This window comes from Pongo abelii, chromosome 10 (assembly GCF_028885655.2).
Source record: "Pongo abelii isolate AG06213 chromosome 10, NHGRI_mPonAbe1-v2.0_pri, whole genome shotgun sequence".
Taxonomy (NCBI): domain Eukaryota; kingdom Metazoa; phylum Chordata; class Mammalia; order Primates; family Hominidae; genus Pongo; species Pongo abelii.
Genome location: NC_071995.2, coordinates 55,493,649 through 55,516,164, shown reverse-complemented (window position 1 = coordinate 55,516,164; position 22,516 = coordinate 55,493,649). Strand labels below are relative to the sequence as shown.

The 22,516-nt window shown below is 49.0% G+C and overlaps 1 protein-coding gene and 1 long non-coding RNA gene across 3 annotated transcripts in view; one reads left to right on the top strand and one right to left on the bottom strand.

Moving 5' to 3' along the window:
* Positions 1-1,091: 1,091 nt before the first annotated feature.
* KIF5A (kinesin family member 5A) overlaps positions 1,092-22,516 on the bottom strand; it is a 37,230-nt gene continuing 15,805 nt past the window's right edge. The window contains 23 exon segments of one of the 2 annotated variants that reach the window (NM_001132440.1): positions 3,294-3,516; positions 4,524-4,638; positions 5,149-5,176; positions 5,817-5,899; positions 6,201-6,354; positions 6,597-6,813; positions 9,427-9,531; positions 9,689-9,760; positions 10,003-10,063; positions 10,916-11,017; positions 11,400-11,509; positions 11,627-11,691; positions 12,019-12,136; positions 12,504-12,692; positions 14,928-15,074; positions 15,387-15,593; positions 16,279-16,347; positions 17,823-17,998; positions 18,299-18,447; positions 18,578-18,726; positions 18,915-19,019; positions 20,371-20,495; positions 20,776-20,863. In NM_001132440.1, the coding sequence (NP_001125912.1) occupies positions 4,560-4,638; positions 5,149-5,176; positions 5,817-5,899; positions 6,201-6,354; positions 6,597-6,813; positions 9,427-9,531; positions 9,689-9,760; positions 10,003-10,063; positions 10,916-11,017; positions 11,400-11,509; positions 11,627-11,691; positions 12,019-12,136; positions 12,504-12,692; positions 14,928-15,074; positions 15,387-15,593; positions 16,279-16,347; positions 17,823-17,998; positions 18,299-18,447; positions 18,578-18,726; positions 18,915-19,019; positions 20,371-20,495; positions 20,776-20,863 (2,598 nt within the window). In that variant the 3' untranslated portion in view covers positions 3,294-3,516; positions 4,524-4,559. 2 annotated transcript variants of the gene reach the window in all.
* On the top strand, positions 4,776-6,932 carry LOC129049330 (uncharacterized). The gene is made up of 3 exons (XR_008512369.1): positions 4,776-4,867; positions 6,151-6,235; positions 6,777-6,932. It is a non-coding gene; the product is annotated as an uncharacterized LOC129049330 (long non-coding RNA).

The following is a 22,516-nucleotide window of genomic DNA, read 5'->3' as shown; positions in this document are numbered from 1 at the left end:
AAGCCTGGCCAACATGGTGAAAACCCATCTCTATTAAAAATGCAAAAATTAGCCGGGCATGGTAGCGTGCACCTGTAGTCCCAGATACTCAGGAGGCTGAGGCAGGAGAATCGCTTGAACCTGAGAGGCAGAGGTTGCAGTGAGCCGAGATTGTGCCACTGCACTCCAGCCTGGGCAACAGAGCGAGACTCTGTTTAAAAAAAAAAAAAAAAAAGATGCAAACTCCCCAAGTCTCCATCAGTTTATCAGTTTTAGATATGTTATATATTTATATATTGAGATTCTATATCAGTATCTCAAGAATGAAATATCTAGAAGGGATTCACTTTAGCCCAGAGGAAGGAGATTTATCACTGGTCAGAAGGGAGAAGGAAAGGATAAGTTCAGACACAGATAGGTAATTGTGTAGGTGCATGTGGGCAGGGGACAAGATAAAGAATTTCAGGCTCAAGTGCCTTAGATGACAAAGTTGTTGCCTGACAGAGGACGGTGGAAAGGGTGTAGACCCTTGCTCTGGGAGATAGGAAAGTGAGCAGCACCGAAGGTCCTGGCAGGTTTGTAGGCTCTTCAGTTTTACTTGCCCCAGTTTTTTGGGTGTGCAGTTTTCTCCATCTCAGAAGCTTTGAGATATGAGCAGAGAAGAGAGGTGGAGTATGCTTTAAAATGGGGGTTGCAAGGGTGATTGTAGTGGATGATCCTGGGACAGGAATATTGATCTGTTGGCTGTGGAGAGATGGTGAAACACTGGAGTGGGAAGGAATTGATGCCAGGACTGAGACTGCTCTGGGTAAAAAATGAAAGAACAAGATAGTGCTTTTGGTAAAAATTACAAACAGTGTAGATATCCACCAGTCGTAGACTGGTTGAATGAACTGTAGGATAAATATGTGAAAAATTATATTTTAACGAGGTCAATTGATATATATTGACATACAAAGATCTCCAGGATATATTGTCAAGTGGGAAAAAAAGCAAGCCTTATGTAAATCTATAGAAAAACATCTGGAAGGATATATTCTATCAAGTTCCATTTCATCCAAAGAAGGCAGTGAGATTGGGAAGGGATAAAGAATATTTACAACAACATACAGTTATCATTGAATTTATTTTATTTTAAAGATATCTATGTACACCAAGTAAATACACACAGGGGGTTGTGCAGTTTGGTTTGTCTTCCACGCTGGCATGCAACATTTTGGCAGATGTGAGTGGGCAGGCCAGGTGCCCCTTGCAGTGACCCTGGCTCTGAAAGGGATGCGGTGAAGGTGGGGAGCAGGAGGAGGAGGAGGATGTGGTGTGAAGCTTCTGGTGAAGGGTTTGCGTGTGTGTTGTTTCTTTTTTATGTAAGTGAATTATATTTCCCTTACATCTTGCTAAAGAGAAGGCTGCTCCCTCTGTGTCATCTCTCTCCTCATCTGCGCTACACCCTCACATTTCCTTATGTGTTTTTAAAAGAACCATGTGGTGGCAACATTACATAAAACCCCCTGGATTCTTAAGTGCCCTGCTGGCAGCAAACATTAGCCTAAGTCCACAGGCCCACACGAACCTTCCTTCCACCCTAGTGGGTCTGGAGACAGTATGGCTTGTCTACCCCACCGTTGCCCTCTTTTCCATGAGTTGCAGCTTTAGTGCAGAGGAGCCAGATTGGACCCCCTTCCTCAGAACAATGGTTTTCAAACTACTCCACAGAATCCTCAGGGTCCCTTAGGACTGTTCAAGGGCTCATTCGCTGAGGAGCCTTTGAACAGTCAGTCCTAAGAGATGCTGAGACTTCTTCCACCAAAAAAAAAAAAAAAAAAAAAAAAAAGCAAACTGCCCAGGTCTGCATTACTTTATTTTTTATATTGGGGTTCTATGTAAGATTTGTTTTGAAAAACATTTAAAAATCACCGCTTTGGATTTATTCCACACTCCACTGGTATTTTTCCCCCTGCAGTTCTCCCTAACTGCTAAAAGGAGCTCAGCAGGTAAAGGGAGCAGGGCCTCTTTTCCTTGAAGGAGTCATGGGCCAGTGCAGCCTGCGCTTACCAGCTGGCATTCCCACTCAGCTTCCTTTCCTGACTTAGAAGTTGGGTGATAGGCTGCCCTGCCGCTGGAGAATCTTGGTCTTCCTCCTAGAAAAGACTGGCTATCAGGACACCAGACTTTCTCTCCTGGTTTGGACTGGCTAGTGACCTCCATCCCTGCAGTTACCTAGAAAACCACCTTAGCACCATGTGGAAGGAAAGGATCATCTGACACTAAAACAACAGTCCTCTTCAGTATGGAGGGTGCTGCATATGGGCTGAGAATAGCTGGGAGAAGACCCCTCAGGGTCAAGCCTTAGAGCTCCCCACCTCTTGAAAATCCACCCTGCCCCTTTCTTTAAAGTGCACTTAATACCAGATGGGGACATTAGAGAAAGAACTCTTTGTGGAGAAAAAAAAAATGTATATTGGGGAAAAGTCAGCCTCCAGCTTGAAAGGAAGGCAACTAGAGAGAGAGATTTTGCCAATGAGCTGGAAGCCCCCAAACCAAAGGGTGGAGATGGGAGGAGCATGCCACCCAGTATGGAATGAGAAAGAAATCCAGCTCATCGCTTCAACTTGAGGGCACTGTGACAAAAAAAAAAAAAGGCTCAGAAATTTCCCAGCCTATTCACCCCTAAACCCAAGGAATCAATCATTTTGACTACACCTGCCTGTAACCATCTCCATGGACAGATGAGCAGCCATTGACAGGCTGCTGGGAGCAGTCTGCCTCCTCCATTTTTCAAAATATTTTAAATCAACTCTGGGTTCTGGTCATGAGCTCTGGGGCAGGGAATATCAAAAGGAGCCTGAAGAAAAAGGGAAATGGTCCCTTGAGCAACCCATTTCTCAGTCCAGGGGAAAACAGGAAGAGGGAGGCAAAAGGCAGACTTTGTAGGGCAGAGGTAACACCTGAATCCTTTGATTAAGGTGAGGGGTGTATGAAGAAAATTATATTTCTCAATTAGCAGCCCTTCCATTTTACCTTCCCCTGTGCTATATGTGAAAGAGGAGGGAGGAAGAGTCTATTTCTCTGTCTTATGATGCTAAGACATTCTTCTGCTTAAGGCTTTGTGTGTGTGCATGCGTGTGTGCATGTTTGTGTGCGTGTGTGTGTGTGTGTGTGTGAAGGGTCACAACCCTCTAGCTCCCGTTTTTCCTTTTGTCATCTCTGTGACCTCTACTCAGTGACTAACACCACTCAGTGTGAGACGAGTAGATGAGAAAGAAGAAACATTCACCCTCCTCCCTATTGCCCCAAATAAGGAAGGTAGACTATGCTTTGAAATTGCTAAATACATCAATAGATACTTGAGAATAAGACAGAAGAGAGACATAGCAGCAGCTTTTGATATATAGATACAGAGTACAAAGAGATACAGAGTAAGTAAGAGAACACATCAAACATAGTACAGTCCAACAACAGGGGTTGGGGAGGGAGTTAGTATCAGAGACCACAGGTTTGCAGCATGCTGAGAGAAGAGGCCTCAGTCCCTCTTAGAAACTGGGAAAGAAAGAGAAAGAGGGTGTGAGGGCCCAGCTTGTAGCTCAGTCACAAAACAGGAACAGGTGGCATCTGCACACACTTTGGTTTACTGTCCTGTTCCTTTAATACCAACAAGCAGACCCCCCTACCACCACCCCCCGTGACCCAGGCTTGCACCTCCACCCCTAGGCCTCCCCAACTCCTCTTCCGCATTCCTACTTCTCTGCTTCTCAGGCTTTTCTGCCTGTGTGTGCCCGGTTTACTATTCTGGGAAACCCCTGGAGAGGGCTCAGCTTAGATGCAGCCCAGTAAGAGACTGGCCATGTTCTCTGTGCCACTTCTGGGCCCTAAAGCAACCTTGGTGAGAAACCCAGTGACACACAAGAACAAAGAAGGTTCCTGTGCTGCTAAAGGAGAGCACCTGGGGACAGAGGAGGAAAAACAGGGGCTTTTCCACCTCCACTGAGCAAGATGGGAGGGGAGCGCTGACTGATTTCGTGGGGTGTTTCCTAAAGCTTACTGGTGGTATATACAGATGGGAGAAGGGTGGGACACAGGTGCAGGCGTGAAGCAAACATCGCCTTAACTAGAGATGTCTTAGTTCCAAAAACACCTATCCATCCAAAATTATTTCAGGGTGGAGGAAGAGGTGGGGTTGAGATTGCCCCCTAGGGTCTCCTGATAGATCTGCGGTCTATCACCCCTGTGTGGCTCTAATCTACAGCGGCCAAGCTCCCTTCTCTGGACGTGTGACAGTGACCCCTAGTGGCAGAAAGACAGTACTGTGGTTACCACTGTAGCCTAAGGGAAAGCAAAAGGGGGCACGGGAGTTCAGTGTCCGGATTACATGGGGCAGCACAGGCGTAGCCCCCAGCAGAGGAAAGCAGGAGTTGAGGGGTAGCTACATAGTAAAAGTTTTGAGGTGATTAAAAAAAAAAAAAGAAGCAGCAGCAGGAAAACCAAAGAGGCTGTCAGCAAGAAGGGAAGCAACCTGAGGCTGGTCTGAGGAAGCAGCCCGACGCTACCTGAAAGTGCAGGTATGCAGCCGTGGGTGTGGGAGATTAGCTGGCTGCTGTCTCTTGGTGGAGAGGGAAAAGCTTGGCCTGGTCCTCAGCCTCATAGCCACACGGCAGGTCACTCCTGGAGGAAGAGACCCACCATGATCAGCTCCATAGAAATCAAAGTATTCCTGTCATCATGGTTACTCTGCTCTGAGAGCGTCCCTGTGAGATCACAAAGGGCAGGGACTATTTGTGTTTTCCCTGTGAGATCACAAAGGGCAGGGACTATTTGTGTTTTACAGAAATACAGGGAAACTCAAGGCCAGAGGGACGTAAATGACTTGTCCAATGTCACAAGGCTTCCAAAGGTAGGAGAGAAACCCAGTCGTCAGATGCCCACGTTGTTTTCGTCCAGACCTTATCACTGGAATAGGGAGAAGCCACAGATGGGATTGGAGGAGGGGAGATATTCTGCACTGAGGCAGGGGAATGACTGGATCTCCTGGACAACACAGTGATGAAAAGAATGAGTCTCACTCCCTCCTCCTTCCCCAAAGGCTCCAGGAACCTCCAAGTGGGGCACAAGGGAAATTTAATCATTTCTTCTGGTCCCACCCAGAGAACCCAGGGGTAGTGGGGACTGTTATACCTATTGTCATTGATATCTGTGGCATTTCCTGAAGAGATCATCATTGAGAACACAGGATTAGAAGAAGAAAAAAGGAGATTGGGTGTTAGAAACAGTTTTCGCAAACCCTCTGCCATCTTAATCCCTTAGAGAAAAAGATAAGCTGTGACACTTTCTCCTTAGTTATCCCAAGCTACATCATTATTTTGTTTGAGAAAAAGTCTCCCCAGCCCCTCACAAAGGAGAGGAAAAGGGGACTGGAAGGTAGGGGCTGGGATTGGCACGGTAATAGGAGGAATCCACTCCGAGGCAGCCTGAGACCTAAAGGGCTGAGCAGTGCTCAGGCTATAGGTACAGGGTCACTTTTTTTTCATATGTGTTATTATTATTATTTTAGAGATGGGGCTTTATTATGTTGCCCAGGCTGAGTGCAGTGGCTGTTCACAGGTGTATTCACAGTGCACTTCAGCCTTAAGCTCCTGAGCTCAAGCAATCCTCCTATCTCAACTTCCCAAGTAGCTAGGACTACAGGTGCATGCCACCACATGTGTATTTTTTTTTTAATTTGAAGCCTTGGCACACCAGAAAGTTTCAGTCAGTGTTTTTTGTAGACTAAGGTCACTTACTTTTATGCCTCTCAACTTGCCCTGAGGACCCCAAAGGCGGGATTACACATCTTTTTCACTCACCATTGTCCATGTTGGCCTTCTGGTAGGAAGCCAAGGGGCCGCCAGAAGATGTGGCTCCACTGCCGGTACAGGAGTTTGCAAAGCTGGATGGAGCAGAGGAAAGAGGCAGCCTCTGACACCCACCCTCCACTAGTCTGAGGACCACTAATCCACACTCATCCTCAGCTATAGAGCTGCTCAGCCCTCCCCATCCCCAGAGAGCAGAGGACAACAAACATGGCCACAGGCTGGGAGGGCAGACACCTACCTTCTAATCATAGGCATGAAGTTGAGAAAGGGTTTAGGAAAATAATTAAGCCACAACCAATAACTGACCCCACCCTATGCCTTCTAGGGTCCAGTGAGCCTTGGCTGGGACTCCAACCCACACGTGTGGTCACTCACTACATATCTGAGGTGGAGCTGGGTGTGGCCTGCAGGTAGAGATTCTGGTAGTTCTGGAAGAGGCTGTTGGTGTAACTGATGCACTCAGGGCTCCGGGTGCCATAGGGGTTGGTGGGTGAGGATGCTGGGTAGTGTCCAGGCCGGACAGGTTTGGCTGCAATAAAGAAAGAAAACAACCACGAGGAGGCTATGACCCTGCATTTGCCCTGGTCCCTGAGGTCATTTAGCTGGGGTTGAACTGAGTTGCTTGTAACATAATCATTTTTTTACTTTTTGGGGGGAAGTGGGATGAGGCTAGGGGTAGGTAAGAAGCAATAATCTAGTTGCTTGGCAATTAGCAATTTGCTAAATTTGCTTCAGGAGATACTCCCACCTTGCCTGCTAACACCTACTCACCAATCTGGGCAGAATGGCCCCGTTTGCCCGAGCTCTTGTAGCGAACGGCCTCCTTGATGCGGTCCACCTCCTGCTGGTACCGGCGCTTGTCCTTCATGGCGCCCTCCTTGGCCTCCTTCAGTGCACCCTCCAGGGCCTTAACTCTCTCAGCCGTAGCCCTAAGTCGTTTTTCCAATTTAGGAAGCTCACAACGCAGATCTGCATTGTCACGTACCAGCTATGGGGCAAGCCAAAGGGAAGAAGTGGAAAGGAAGGCAAGTGACGCAAGACAGTCACCCAGACGAGTGTAGGGGACAGGGGTGAGGAGAAAGAATAAAGAAAAATCAGGGGTCAGAGAAGATGGAGACCATGTTATTTCCTCAAAAGGCCTCATTGCCTTTATGTAATGGACTGTTCTGTCCAGCTCATTCCTTCTCCCAGAGCGAAGGGTGGGTGGTCAGGCATTTAAAAGTTATATAATTTTCTAGGCAGTAAAACCTGCCATCTCCACTGCAGCCCAGAACTCTTGTGACAGCGCCTTGTCCCGTCTCCATCTGGTTTCCCCCACATCTCCCAGCATGTGCCAGATCAATAGCCCCAGGGCGGCCATGGGGATGAGGGACCCCCTTCCCCAGAGAGGGCTTTTGTGGGCATGCAAAGGGTGGGGCAGCAAGGGCACAGTAGCAGTTTGGTGGCTGTGGCATTGAGGAGAATCTGTGCATGGCAGGTGCAGTGCAGAGCAGGAGCAGAAGCTGGAATTCAGAAGCCCCTGACATACACATACAGACAGGCAGAGCCCGCCCCGTAGGAAGGAAAGAAAATGTTTGAGGTCTCACAAACATTTGCACTCATTACCTTCACATTCAAGGACTTCCTGGGTTATCCCTCCCCCGTGAAATTAAGCTAGAGCCTGGTAGCAACCACCTTGCAGCCAGAAAAGACTACCTGATCTTTTTACAGTTTCCACACAATGACTGGGGGCACTACAGCTTGCAAAAGGAGCAGGGCCTTGGAAGACAGCGGGTAAATCAGCATAGCGGGGAACACTGGGGGCTCAAGGGGACAAGCTAGAAACCCTTCCATGCAGTTTCCATTTGGACAATTTATGGAGTATAAGCAATGTTTTGCTGTGACAATACTTTAGCTTAATTAATATAGGGCTATAGTCCTGGCTGTTAAGATTCTGGTAACTGAGGAGTTTTTATCTCCTTTTCCTTTTTACTCTTGTGTCTGTTGAGGTAGGAAATTGTAGTGAGTCCTCTATTTATCCTATAGGTGAGTCATTTTTGTTTTTTGGGACTTTGAACAGAGGCAGAGGCTTCAATGAAGATAAAGGAAACAGTGTGTGGTTGTGTTTTTTCACGGAAATTTTTTTGGGGCTTGCTCCATAGAGCAGGGCTTTCCCATAGGCAGAGAGGCCCAGAGTAGCACACGCGTGTGTGTGTGTGTTTTAAGCAACATAATATGGATTTGGACAGAGAGGGAAAGTGAATGCGGGAATGAAAATCGAATGGCAGAATTGATTTCAAATGTTTCCTATCTGCCTTTCAACTTTTCTATAATTTTGTTACTCAGTTTCATAATAAACAAAGGAAATAAAATCGTAGCAAAGCCCTCTGCAGGCCTAAATAAAATAAACTTTGTACATTATCACTGGGCACAGGTTTGGGATTCATTAAGAAAAAAAAAAGTACTGAATATTTACTATATAGGCTGGGCATTATACTGGGAGGAAAAGAAGTTTAAGTGCTAGGCTAGTGAGAATGTAAGTTTAAATGAAATCTTAAGGTAGATTTGAAAGGAAAGGAATGAAGTATAGGTTAGGGTTTATTTTATGAATTAGTTAAAAGGACCAGTTGACAGCCTGCTGAGCCTGTCCTCAAGGCTCAGATATTTAGTGCTAGGGAGAGTGCCCCTACCCAGCACGCACCAAACATTTCCTGTCCTGACTCCTTTGGACTGCCCTTCTGCCTCCCCACCCCATACCTTTGAAACCCAGTCATCCACCTAAGGAACCGCAGCAGCAAGGAGGGGGACAGAGAGGCAGCAACTTAATACACAGGAGTTTTGACTGGGGCCCCAACCAGGGGCTGGTTGGGCCATCTTAGGGACATCATTTTTTTTTTAATTGAAACACGGTCTCACTCTGTCACCTAGGCTGGAGTGCAGTGGCATGATCACAGCTCACTGCAGCCTCTACTTCCTGGGCTCAAGCAATTGCCCTACCTCAGCCTCCCAAGTAGCTGGGACTATGGGTGTGCGCCACCACATCCAGCTAATTTTTGTATTCTTTGTAGAGATGGGGTTTCGCCATGTTGCCCAGGCTGGTCTTGTACTCCTCTGCTCAAGTGATCCACCCGCCTCGGCTTCCTGAAGCGCTGGGACTACAGGCATGCACCACTGTGCCTAGCCAGGGACATCATTTAATGTCCCTGCATGCCCGCCACAGACCTAGACAGATGGAGTTCTCTCCACGAGAGAAGCCCAACTCCCTTGCTTCTTCTCATCTCCCTGCCTTCCATCTCTGGGTAACGTCTGACCAGTCTCCCTCCTGTATAGTTACAGCCCATGCCTCTGTTAGTTTCAACCTCTCCCTCCAAGGTAGGCCTGGGGAATTCCACTTTGAGCAGAGGTGGGTTAGAAACTTTGAGAAGGGAATACGGGCATGAAACAAAGAACAAGATACAAGTGGACCAAATATTGTATAAAGAAGGGATTAGTACGGAAAGTAAAAGCGAACAGTAAGGAAAACATGCAACTAGATTTTCCTGAATCCAAGGGGCCTCTCAGGATTTGGTATGCTAGGTACCTGGCCTCAAAACTTCTCTTCACTCCTTCAGCAGACTGTTACCTGTTTGTGAACCTTTGTAAGCTGTTCCAGGTTGTTCTCAAGAAAGGAAATCTTCTGCTTTTGGGAGTGAATCCCCCCACTGTCTTCGGGCTCCATTTCTGCACTCTGAGAACAGATAGAAGGAAAGACGTGGCTGTCCTGAGGCCAAACAGGTCCCACCAAGACCAGGCCAAGCCAGCCCCATGGGGGCAACAGGGGCGGGAGAAACCTAAGGATGGGAGGAGGATGTGGGGGCTGATAAGACCCCAAGGACAACACTCACTTTCTTGACTCGAGTCGTGACGTCTTGAACGAACAGCTTGCGAAGGTTGTGGAGGGTCTGGAGTTCCCGGGCCTGGAAAGAATGATGAAAAATTGGGAATAGCCAGATACCAGGTCTGTCCTATTCCTCCAGAATTATAGGAACCTCCAGTTTCTATAATCAAGTGAGTCACTTATCCTTTAGGAAAAAATGTGTCTTGATTATGCTACAGAATGGCTGCAAAAGGGCAGGAGGAATAGGATTAGGAAGAAATGTAGCCTCCCCACTCCCCAGTCCTGTGAATTTGGCACAGAAGGGAGAAGGGAACCACTCACAACTGTTTCCTCCAGACCCTTGAGGTCCTGCTTGGACTGCTCATGTCGCTCGTACAGAAATCTGTAGCAAGAGAAATAAGGGAAATGGAAAGATCCCTCAGGACTCTCCTTCCTCCTGCCTCTTCCTCTATTACTTTCATCTCCATTTAAGTATTACTATTATTGTTATTTTTTGAAACAGGGTCTCATTCTGTTACCTAGGCTAGGTAGAGTACAGTGGCACAATCAGGGCTCACTGAAGCCTCAACCTCCTGGGCTCAAGGGATCCTTCCCACCTCAGCCTCCAAGCATCTGGGACCACAGACGTATGCCACCATGCCCAGCTAATTTTTTAATTTTTAGTAGAGACAGGGTTTTGCCATGTTGCCCAGGCTGGTCTCGAACTACTGAGCTCAAGCAGTCCACCTGCTTTGGCCTCCCAAAGTGCTGAGATTATAAGTGTGAGCCATCGCACCCAGCCTATTATTATTTATTACACAAGTTACTCATGTTTACTGTGCAAAAATTAGAAAAGAATTTTAAAGAGAGACATAAGATGAGTTTTTATAAAAAGCCTATGATTCTACTATTTACAGATCAAACCAACATTAACCTTCTGGTGTCCACCTTTCCAGACTCTTTTTTCTATGCCTACATATCCATGTATACATTTTTATGGGATCATACCATGCATATGGTTTTGTAACCTGTTTTTACACTGACTAGAACATCGTAAACCTCCTTCCATACTGGTCAATACTCAACGGCAGTCATTGCTGAGAGTGTCCTTTTGGTCCCATCCCTACCTCATCATATTTTTCCCATGAGTCACCCTATCATGTCTGCATGTGTGTCCTGCCTCTGCAAGCGTGTCTGAGTTTGCAGTTCTGAGCCTACAAGGCTGTGGGCTTACAGACAAATCCATGCCACTCACGTCAGCTCCTGCAGCTTGGTGCTCTTCTCGTGTTCTTCGCTCTTCAGCTTCTCGTAGTCAGCCTGAAGCTTCTCTAGCTCTAACTGGAGCTTCTGATTTAGGCTACAGAGCATCAGAAGGTAATGGAGATGGGGGAGAAAGATGTTAATGAGGGGGAAGGGAAGGCCAGCTCTTCAAACTTCTTCCTTTTTGAACGAGTGAGTCCAGTTAGAATTGATGTGTCCACCTTCAGATACCAGAGGCAGACTCAGGCCACTGTTTCCATAATAGAGCCAGGAACCCTGACCTCTCTAATCCTGGGACCCTCAAGGATAGGGACTAGTCCTTATTCCATGTATCTCCTGAGGTGGGGCTACAAAGCTGTGGCATTGTTGAGGGAATGCCACACGGATGTTAAAGAAGCAGATCCAGAGGGGACATGTGAGTCAATACAGCAAGGTGACAGGACCCGGGAGGGGCTGGAGTCACCCTTTGGAACCCTTACTCTTTGAGCTCATCAATGGTCTTCTGCTTCTCGTTGATCTCATCCCGGAGCCGGGCCAGCTGCCGGTGATGGGCCTCCCGGTGACTTTCCATCTGCAGCTCCAGAGCCTTCTGCAAACAACCCCACCCCAAGCTCAAAGGCCAGACTCCCAGCAACAAGCTCTGTGAGGGCCAGAACAGCTTTCACCACATCAGACCCCAGTTGTCCCTGACACCTTCCCCATTCACCTTCACTTCATCTGCATCCTGGGTGTCGGGCTCCTTGTCCTTCAGGGCCACTTCATGCACAGTTTCTAAGGGAAAGAGGGGGAGACAGCTGACATCAAACCTACCTCTTTCAGAAAGAACTTCACGTTGTGACCAGAACTCCAGGCAGGGCTGGGAATGGACCCACAGGGATGTTCTTCTGTGTTAGGACTGTCCAATTTGATATAGCAGGAACAGAGAACAAGGGTGTATGGTTCATGTAAAATGAGCTACATGCAAAATCTTGGCTAACATGAGTTGGCATCCATGATTTCAAGCTAATGCTTTGAGTGAGTGATTATTGGGGTGATTTATTTTGATGTTTCTGACTTTTCTGCCCTGGACGGTGGGATGGAGGTAAAAGAAGGCCTCACCCTGGGCCTGGAGCTTGGCCAGCTCATCGCTCAAGGAGTCATAGGACTCTTCCAGGTGCCGCTTCTTTAGCTCCACACTCTGCATGTATTCCGTAAGCGAGCGGATCTTGGCCTCGTGCTGGTGGGAGAAAGTTGGTGAGAGGAAGAAGATGGAGCAAAGGACACAAACCCAGGCCACACAGATCTCCAACTCCAGCTCTCCTCCCAGCCCTCCCTCCTGCTATACTTCCCATGAGGGTGCAGGGTTGGGGGCCATTCCTATGGGGCTCTTCCTTTAGCTCCCGTGGCTCAGGGGGCAGTACCCGCCTTGAGCCTTTACTTTTTTGGCCCTGATCTGCACCCCTGCCACCCCAGCTTTTCTGTCCTTGATTTCACTTGACCCCAGAACTTTGACATAAAGGTGGGTGTTAGGAGTTTTAGCCATAACCCCAGAGTAGCCTTCTTTCTCCCATGGCATCTGAAGGTTCTCAAACTTAGGCACTCACCTGAGAGATAAGGAGCTGGCAGGATGAGAGCTCCCGCCCAGTCACTTCCATCTTGCGGTGACATTCCACCTGGAGGTTCTCCAGCTGCCGGCACCGCTTGACCACAGACTTGACTTCTGATTTGATTTTGCTGATGTAGAGTCGGGCCACAGTGAACTCCTCCTCGATGGCCCCACTGATCTCCACTGGCTAAGGTGATTAAAGGAGGAAGAGATGCTTCTTGGCTGCTGGGAAGCTTTATCCTTTCCCTCCCACCTTCTACCTACCCATACACACCCACATATGCAGGGACTCAAATGGGATGGGTATTTTCCAAACAACCTTTAGCAGCTCTCTATCACCAGCATTTCACATTAAATTCCTCCGCCTGCATTTAAAAATCCAATTCTGGCCAGGCACAGTAGCTCACGCCTGTAATCCCAGCACTTTGGGAGGCCAAGGTGGGTGGATCACCTGAGGTCAGGAGTTCGAGACCAGCCTGACCAACACGGTGATGAAACCCTGTCTCTACTAAAAATACAAAATTAGCCAAGCATCATGGCACATGCCTGTAATTCCAGCTACTCAAGAGGCTGAGGCAGGAGAATCGCTTGAACCCAGGAGGCGGAGGTTGCAGTGAACCGAGATCACACCACTGCACTCCAGCCTGGGTGACAGAGTGAGACTCCATCTCAAAAAAAAAAAAAAAATGCAATTCTGGGCCGGGCTCGGTGGCTCACGCCTGTAATCCCAGCACTTTGGGAGGCCGAGGTGGGTGGACTACAAGGTCATGAGTTCGAGACCAGCCTGGCCAATATGGTGAAACTCTCTCTCTACTAAAAATACAAAAAATTAGCTGGGAGTGGTGGCGTGTGCCTGTAGTCCCAGCTACTCGGGAGGCTGAAGCAGAATTGCTTGAACCCGGGAGGCAGAGGTTGCAGTGAGCCGAGATCACACCACTGCACTCCAGCCTGGCCAACAGAGCAAGACTCCATCCCCCCCAAAAAAAAATCCAATTCTGACAGTCCCCCACTTACAAATAAATCTTATAAAGCAACATGATTTTCTTTTGATCTCCTTGATCACCCAGATTATTCTCACATCCACAGATTTGCATATTTCATTCTGAACTCTGTGCCTATGCCCCACCTCTAACTCCTACTGCAAGCACTGCTCTGTTGCTGCTGCTTTTTTTTTTTTTTTTTTTTTGAGACAGAATCTCGCTCTGTTGCCCAGGCTGGAGTGCAGTGCCGCATCTCTGCTCACTGCAAGCTCCGCCTCCCGGGTTCACACCATTCTCCACGATGGTCTCAATCTCCTGACCTCGCCTCGGCCTCCCAAATTTTTTTTTTTTTTTGAGATGGAGTTTCGCTCTTGTTGACCAGGCTGGAGTGCAATGGTGCAATCTCGGCTCACTGCAACCTCTGCCTCCGGGTTCAAGCGATTCCCCTGCCTCAGCCTCCCGAGTAGCTGGGATTACAGGCATGAGCCACCACACCTGGCTAATTTTATATTTTTAGTAGACACAGTTTCTCCATGTTGAACAGGCTGGTCTCAAACTCCCGACCTCAGGTGATCCACCCGCCTCGGCCTCCCAAAGTGCTGGCATTACAGGCGTGAGCCACCATGTACAGCCTTTTTTTTTTTTAAGACAAGGTCTGGCTCTGTCGCCCAGGCTGGAGTGCAGTAGCTCAGTCATGGCTCACTGCAGCCTCAACCTCCCATACTCAGATGATTCTCCCACCTCAGCCTCTCAAGTAGCTGGTACTATAGGCGTGTGCCACCACGCCCAGCTAATCGTTTGTATTTTTTGTAAAGATAGGGTTTCACTATGTCACCCAGGCTGGTCATGAACTCCTGGGCTCAAGCAATCCACCTGTCTCAGCCTCCCAAAATGTTGGGATTACAGGCATGAACCACCATGCCTGGCCTCCATTGCTTCTTTATTCAGCACCCTTTAGAATTTTTTTTTTTTTTTTTTTTAAGGCAGAGTCTCACTCTAACCCAGGCTAGAGTGCAGTGGTGTGATCTTGATTCACTGCAACCTCCAACTTCTAGGTTGAAGCGATTCTCCTGCCTCAGTCTCCTGAGTAGCTGGAATTACAGGTGCACGTCACCACGCCTGGCTAATTTTTGTATTTTTAGTAGAGACAGGGTTTCGCCATGTTGGCGAGGTCAGGTCTCAAACTACTGACCTCAAGTGATCCACCCGCCTCGGCCTCCCAAAGTGCTGGGATTACAGTGGTGAGCCACTGCGCCCAACCTAGAATGTATCTTTTCAATTGGGTCTATGCAAGCCTCTACCTGTCTTCCTGGGTCTAGTTCAAAGGCATGTTTCCTGGCTCTCTGGCTGCCTTTCTCAGTATCTGTGAAGGCCTGGATGGCTCATCTTGCATCTTCCACTAGTGCCCAGCCTGAACAAGGCTGCTGTCTCTCACCACTCACCAGCTTAATCTCCCCGTTGCCCACAATGACACTGAACTCGCTCAGATCCTTCATCAGCCCGTTCAGCACCTCAGCAATTCGTTTTCGCTGGTGTCCGCTGACCTCCTGTAGCCGCTGCAACTCAGACTCCAGGGACAGCATGGTGGCCTGGGGACAGCCCCTCAGGTCATTCCTGTTGCCATCCTCCTGCTCCCCTGCCCAGCCCAGGCAGAGGCCTCTCCCTTCATGCAAGACCCTGAGGGCTGCTATGAAGAGAACACAGGTCCTGCAGAAGAGTCTGGAAGACAGAGGGACTGCGAGGGGAAAGTGCAGTGACAGAGTTGGGGAGGGACTCACAATGCACTGAACAGCAGTGCAGAGGTGCAGCCACCATACAGCCCTGGAAGGGTGCAGAGGTCCCCTTGACATGGGAGATGTTCTGTGGTCAGGGAACTGTTGGGCCATTGGCACACCACTTACCACCTTCTGAGACAGCTCATCCACCAGAAGCTGGTTCTGCTGGCTCTTCTCCTCCACCTCCTGGGACTTCTGGTCATAGTTCACAGCCAGCTCCTCCAGGGCCTGCAGCACTTCCTTCACCTCATCCTTAGCGGCATCATTCTCTGATTGCAGGTGGCTCAGCTCCTGCTGGACCTTCTCGTTGTCTCCTCGGGTGGACACCAGCAGCTTCAAGGGAGAGGAGTGGCATGTGGGAAAGCTCACTGCCAGTGACCATTTGTATGGCCTTGGGTCTGGGAAGCTGAGCCCCCACCCTACCCAAAATAAAGAGTTAAGAGGAAGTGAGCTTTAGGCTTCATAGAAATAGGGCAACAGAATGAAGAATGAAGAAGCCCCCAGACTTTAAAATTTGTGCTTTAAGAAAAGCCCCAGCTGGGTGCAGTGGCTCACGCCTGTAATTCCAGCACTTTGGGAGGCCTAGGTAGGCAGATTGCCTGAGCTCAGGAGTTCGAGACCAGCCTGGGTAACATGGCAAAACTCCGTCTCTACAAAAAATACAAAAATTAGCCATGTGTGGTGGTGCACTTGTAGTCCCAGCTACTTAGGGGGCTGAGGCAGGAGGACTGCTTGACCCTGGAATATCGAGGCTGCAGTGAGCTGAGATTGCACCACTGCATTCCAACCTAGGTAACAAATTGAGACTCTATCTCTAAAAAAAAAAAAGAAAGAAAGAAAAAAAGAAAAAGAAAAGAAAAGCCCCAGTGAGGTTTCCCAGACTTCTGCCATTTGGGGGAGTGATTAATCCCCAAGCAGAAAGCCCCTTCTTCCATCTGATTTTAAAAAGGTCTATTCCATGCCTTCCAGTGATGAACAGAACCCCTTTCCTCTCACGTCCTGCCCTCCCTCCTGTTACCTCTTCCTGGTCCAGCATTTGCTGCTTGAGCTTCTCTATGAGTTGGCTTTGCTGGTTGATTTCATCATCCTGTTGGAGGCAACAGGGAAAGACAGGTGAAGGGAAGCTGCTCCTTCCAGTTTAGACGTTAAGAAGTTTGGGGGTAGAGGCAGGATCTTGATAAAAATCCAGATAGTATAAGCTTTGAGTTAGAAACCCCATATCCTACAGGAAGATCGGTTGAGGCCAGGAGTTCAAGGCCAGCCTGGGCAACACAGTGAGACCCTGTCTCTACAAAAAATTTAAAATATTAGCTAGCTTGGTGGTGCATGCCTTTAATCCCAGCGCATTGAAAGGCCAAGGCTGAGCCGGGCACGGTGGCTCACGCCTGTAATCCCAGCACTTTGGGAGGCTGAGGCGGGCGGATCACAAGGTCAGGAGATCGAGACCATCCTGGCTAACATGGTGAAACCCCGTCTCTACTAAAAATACAAAAAAATTAGCCGGGCGTGGTGGCGGGCGCCTGTAGTCCCAGCTACTCGGGAAGCTGAGGCAGGAGAATGGCGTGAACCCGGGAGGCGGAGCTTGCAGTGAGCCGAGATGGCGCCACTGCACTCCAGACTGGGCGAGAGCGAGACTCCGTCTCAAAAAAAAAAAAAAAAAAAAGAAAGGCCAAGGCGGGAGGGTCACTTGAGGCCAGGAGTTTGAGACCAGCCTGGGCAACGAAGTGAGACTCCAACTCTACCAAAAAAAAAAAAAAAAAAATTAGCTGGGCGTGGTGGTGTGCACCTGTAGTCCCAGCTGCTTCGGAGGCTGAGGTTGGGGGGGATCCCTTGAGCCCAGGAGTTTGAGGCTGCAGTGAGCTATTACTGCACCACTGCACTTCAGCCTGAGTAACAAAGCAAGACTCTTTCTCTCAAAGCAAAATAATAATAATAAATGAAAATAAAAATACTTTTATGAAGAATTATTAATGAAGTAGGAAATTGTGCATAATATAATGCTGAATGAAAAAAATCAGATGTATAATTACATATACAGGCCGGGCACGGTGGCTCACGCCTGTAATCCAAGCACTTCGGGGGGCCGAGGCGGGCGGATCACCAGAGGTCAGCTTAGCCAACACGGTGAAACTCTGTTTCTACCAAAAATACAAAAATTAGCCAGGCGTGGTGGCATGCGCCTGTAATCCCAGCTACTCTGGAGGCTGAGGCAGGAGAATCACTTGAACCCGAGAGGCAGAGGTTGCAGTGAACCACAATCGTGCCACTGCACTCTAGCCTGGGCGACACAGCAAGACCCTGTCTCAAAAAAAAAAAAAAAATTACATATACAGTATAACTCAATTGCATGATATATGCACAGAGAAAAGCAAAATGTTAAGTGTTATCTGAATAGTGGATGATATTAATTTTCTTCTATACATCTATATTGATTTTTCCACATTTCAAGCATGAGCATTTATCCCTTTTAAAACCAGAAAGAAGCAATATAAGTGATTTTCTTTGATCCCCTACCTCTCATCCCACCTGGCGTGCCTCAGTGCCCTGCCTGGCCGCCCTCACCTTGTCGTCAAGCTGCTTATAGAGACGGCGGATCTCCTCCTCGTATTTCTGCCGCTCCTCTGGCGCGATGCGCACCACAATGGATGAGTTGTCATTCACAGGGGTCTCCTCACAGAGCTCGGCTCCCAGGGCTGCCTCCTCCCCAGCCAGGCGCTCTGTCTCAGGCACATTCTCTCCTGCAAAGGGGCAGGACAAGGTGAGAGATGGGAGAAGAAGCTGCATCCACGAGTTCTTCCTTCTCACTCACCATGCCCCTTGAACTCTCTTGCCAGGTGGACCTTCTACCTTTTGGGAGTCTGGGAGGTAGGTAGTCAGGCCCCTCCCTTCCCCCATGACTGCTGTACTGCACCTGTCCAGAAACACAGCCCCTCTTCTTGGAGATTGGCCTGGCCAGAAACATCACCCAAACAGAGTTGGCTCCCAAACCTCCTCCTCCTCCTCCCACTGCACCTCACTCCCACCTATCCCTCTCTAACCATTGCGCCACCGGCTCAGCTCAGCCTCCAGCTTCGCAATGGTCTCCTTCTGGGCCTTTGTCTTCTCCTTCTCCTTCTCATATTTCTTCTTCCACTGCTCAGCAGTCAACTCCAGATTTACTGAGGCAGTGTTCTTAATGGTCTTTGCCCTGGGTGAGGAGAAGAGGAACAAGGAGATGAGACCAACATTAGACTTGGGTGACCCTGAGGAGAGAGAGCCGCAGAGGCTGGGATGGTAAGCTGGGTACCAGGGATCCCTCTGGGGACCCTGCCACTGACCGCTGCCCAAACATCAGGGTGGACTTGGTCTCTGCATCATTATAACTGGACGGTGAGCAACAGATGAACATAGTCGTCCGGCAGTTTCCCCCGAGAGAGTCCTGGAGAATCCTTGTCATTTTGCTGTCACGATATGGAACATAGCTTTTCTGGGGGAGGAAGGAGACCATGAATCAGAAATAAACAAATAGAATTCAACAGGGAATCAGAAAGGATAGAGGTGCCACCCAGGGATCAAGCAACCCATGAATTGGGGCGTGATTATATGGTGGCATTAGCAGGTGGGGGAGGAGATGGGGTGGGGCTTGAGGGGTGAGGGGACCTAAGGATCACTCACAGTGCCCTCAGCCAGTGCGGAGATCACATTGCCCAGAGCTGACAGTGACTTGTTGATATTCTTTGCCTCGTCCAGCACGGCTCCCTCTGCTCCAGTCTTGCTGACCTACCAGGGCAGTAAGAGATGAGTGTGTATGAGCAGCTGCACATGGAGAGGGCTGTCACCACCTCGTTCCAGGGCTCAGTCCACAGAGAAAGGAAGGAACAGGGAAGAAGATGGAGTAAAAGGGATGCTTGGCTGGGATTCAGGAAGGCCCTTCCTCTGTTCCCCTAAACTGTCTTGTCAAACACCACATTGCCCCTAACCCCTGCCACATATTACATGATTCCTTTTTTTTTTTTTTTTTAGATGGAGTTTCGCTCTTGTTGCCCAGGCTGGAGTGCAATGGTGCGATCTCGGCTCACCACAACCTCCACCTCCCAGGTTCAAGTGGTTATCCTGCCTCAGCCTCCTGAGTAGCTGGGATTACAGGCATGTGCCACCACGCCCGGCTAATTTTGCATTTTTTGTAGAGATGGGGTTTCTCTATGTTGGCCAGGCTGGTCTCGAACTCCCGACCTCAGGTGATCCACCCACCTCAGCCTCTCAAAGTGCTGGGATTACAGGTGTGAGCCACCGTGCCCAGCCATATGATTCCATTTATATGAAATGTTCAGGATAGGCAAATCCATAGAGACAGAAAGTAGATTAGAAGTTGACAGGGGATGGGGTTAGGGGACAATGGAGAGTGACTGTGAATGGAAGATGACAGTGTTCTAGAATTGGATAGCGTAATGGTTGCACAACCTTGGGAACGTACTACAAACAACTGAATTGCACTTTAAAATGGTGAACTTTATGGTATGTGAATTATATCCCAATACAAATCATTTTTTAGTTAAAAAAAGAGCCGGCCGGGCACAGTGGCTCATGCCTGTAGTCCCAGCACTTTGGGAGGCCGAGGCAGGTGGGTCCCAAGGTCAGGAGTTCGAGACCAGCCTGGCCAACATGGTGAAACCCCATCTCTACTAAAAATACAAAAATTAGCTGGGCTTGGTGGCGGGAGCCTGTAATCCCAGCTACTAGGGAGGCTGAGGCAGGAGAATCGCTTGAACCTGGGAGGCGGGGGTTGCAGTGAGCCGAGAGCGTGCCACTGCACTCCAGCCTGGGTGACAGAGCAAGAATCCATCTCAAAAAAAAAAAAAAAAAAAAAAGAGCCAAGGACCAGCCTGGCCAATATAGTGAAATCCCGTCTCTACTAAAAACACAAAAAATTAGCCGGGCGTGGTGGCGGGCACCTGTAATCCCAGCTGCTTGGGAGGCTGAGGCAGGAGAATCACTTGAACCCAGGAGGCGGAGGTTGCAGTGAACAGGGATCGTACCACTGCAAGCCAGCCCAGGCGACAGAGTGAGACTCTGTCTAAAAAAAAAAAAGAGCCAAGGCTTCCACCCACCCCATATCCACAGGACCCCCTACCTTCTCACTCCCTGCCAGGTCCACCAGATACAGCTTCCCACTGAGCTTCTGCTCCGTTTCCATGTTCTCCTGCTTGATGTTGATGAGGAAGATGCTGTGGCTCCGAGAGCTGTGTTCATTCATGTCTGCAGGAGCAAGGGAGAAACAGGACCTGCAACACCCTGCAGAACTGAGATCCTCAGCCCCCGGCTTCCACTGACCCCAGCCCCGCCCACCCAGAGAGAAGGTGCCCACCAGGACTAGCCCTGCTGCCACATCTCCCAGGCAGCAGGGTCCCACAGACAAGGGGTCCTCCTCCTCTGGGGGGCACAGTTTCCTTGCTCACTTTTGAGTCCCTCTACCCCAGAGGACACAGAACACAGGTGGATCCTCGGACTCGAGAGATCCCCTTGTATCCTCACTCACTGGTGACAGCCACATGACGATTTGATTTCCCTTCATCAATCACATCCAGAATCTCCTCCGGGCTGGACACAAAGCGTTCAGTACAACCCTGTGGGGGACAAATGGACAGTGACCCATAAGCTTTGTTTTTTAAGTTTGTATTTATTTATTTTTATTATTATTGTTTTCTTTTGAGATGGAGTCTCGCTCTGTTGCCCAGGCTGGAGTGCAGTGTCGAGATCTCAGCTCACTGCAACCTCCACCTCCCAGGTTCAAGCGATTCTCCTGCCTCAGCCTCCCGAGTAGCTGGGATTACAGGCATGAGCTACCACGCCCAGCTAATTTTTGTATTTTTAGTAGACACGGGGTTTCACCATGTTGGTCAGGCTGGTCTCAAAGTCCTGACCTCATGATCCGCCTGCCTTGGCCTCCCAAAGTGCTGGGATTACAGGCGTGAGCCACCGCACCCTGCTTTGTATTTATTTTTATCTTATGTATTTACTACTTTTTTGAAACAGCAGCGGGCACGGTGGCTCACACCTGTAATCCCAGCACTTTGGTTTGGGAGGCCAAGGCGGATGGATCACCTGAGGTCAGGAGTTCCTGACCAGCCTGGCCAACATGGCAAAATCCCATCTCCACTAAAAATACAAAATTAGCCAGACGTGGTGGCACATGCCTGTAATTCCAGCTACTCAGGAGGCTGAGGCAGGAGAATCACTTGAACCCGGGAGGCTGAGGTTGCAGTGAGCCAAGATCGGGTGCCATTGTACCCCAGCCTGGGCAACAAGAGAGAAACTCTGTCTCAAAAAAAAAAAAAAAAAAAGTGTCACAGCCAGGTGCAGTGGCTTATGCCTGTAATGCCAGCACACTGGGAGGCCGAGGTGGGCAGATCACCTGAGGTCAGGAGTTCGAGACCAGCCTGGCTAACATGGTGAAACCCCATCTCTACTAAAAATACAAAAATTAGCTGGGAGTGGTAACATGCACCTATAATCCCAGCTGCTTGGGAGGCTGAGGCAGGAGAATCGCTTGAACCCAGGAGGCGGAGGTTGCAGTGAGCCAAGATCATGCCATTGCACTCCAGCCTGGGCGACAGAGCGAGAATCTGTCTCAAAAAAAAAAAAAAAAAAGTGTCTCTCTACTACACAGGCTGGAGTGCAGTGGTGCTGTCATGGCTCACTGTAATCTCAAACTCCTGAGCTCAAGCAATCCTTCCGCCTCAGCCTCCTGAGTAGCTGGGACTACAAGTGTGTGCCACCATGTCTGACACTTTTTTTTTTTTTTTTTAAACAAGAGACTGGGCATAGTGGCTCATGCCTATAATCCCAGCACTTTGGGAGGCTGAGGCAGGTGGATCACCTGAGGTCAGGAGTTAGAGACCAGCCTGGCCAACATGGTGAAACCCCATCTCTACTAAAAATACTAAAATTAGCCAGGCGTGATGGCACGTGCCTATAGTCCCAGCTACTCGGGAGCCTGACGCAGGAGAATCGTTTGAACCCGGGACCGGGAGGTTGCAGTGACCCTAGATTGAGCCACTGCACTCCAGCCTGGGCAACAAAGTGAGACTCTGTCTCCAAAAAAAAAAAAAAAAAAAAAAAAAAAAAAAGAATTAAATTAAATAAGAGAGACAGGGTCTTGCTATGTTGCTATGTTGGCCAGGCTGATCTTAAACTCCTCAGGTGATCCTCTCACCTCAGCCTTCTAAAGTGTTGGGATTACAGGCATGAGCCACGGCCCCCAGGCATGTCTTCCAGTA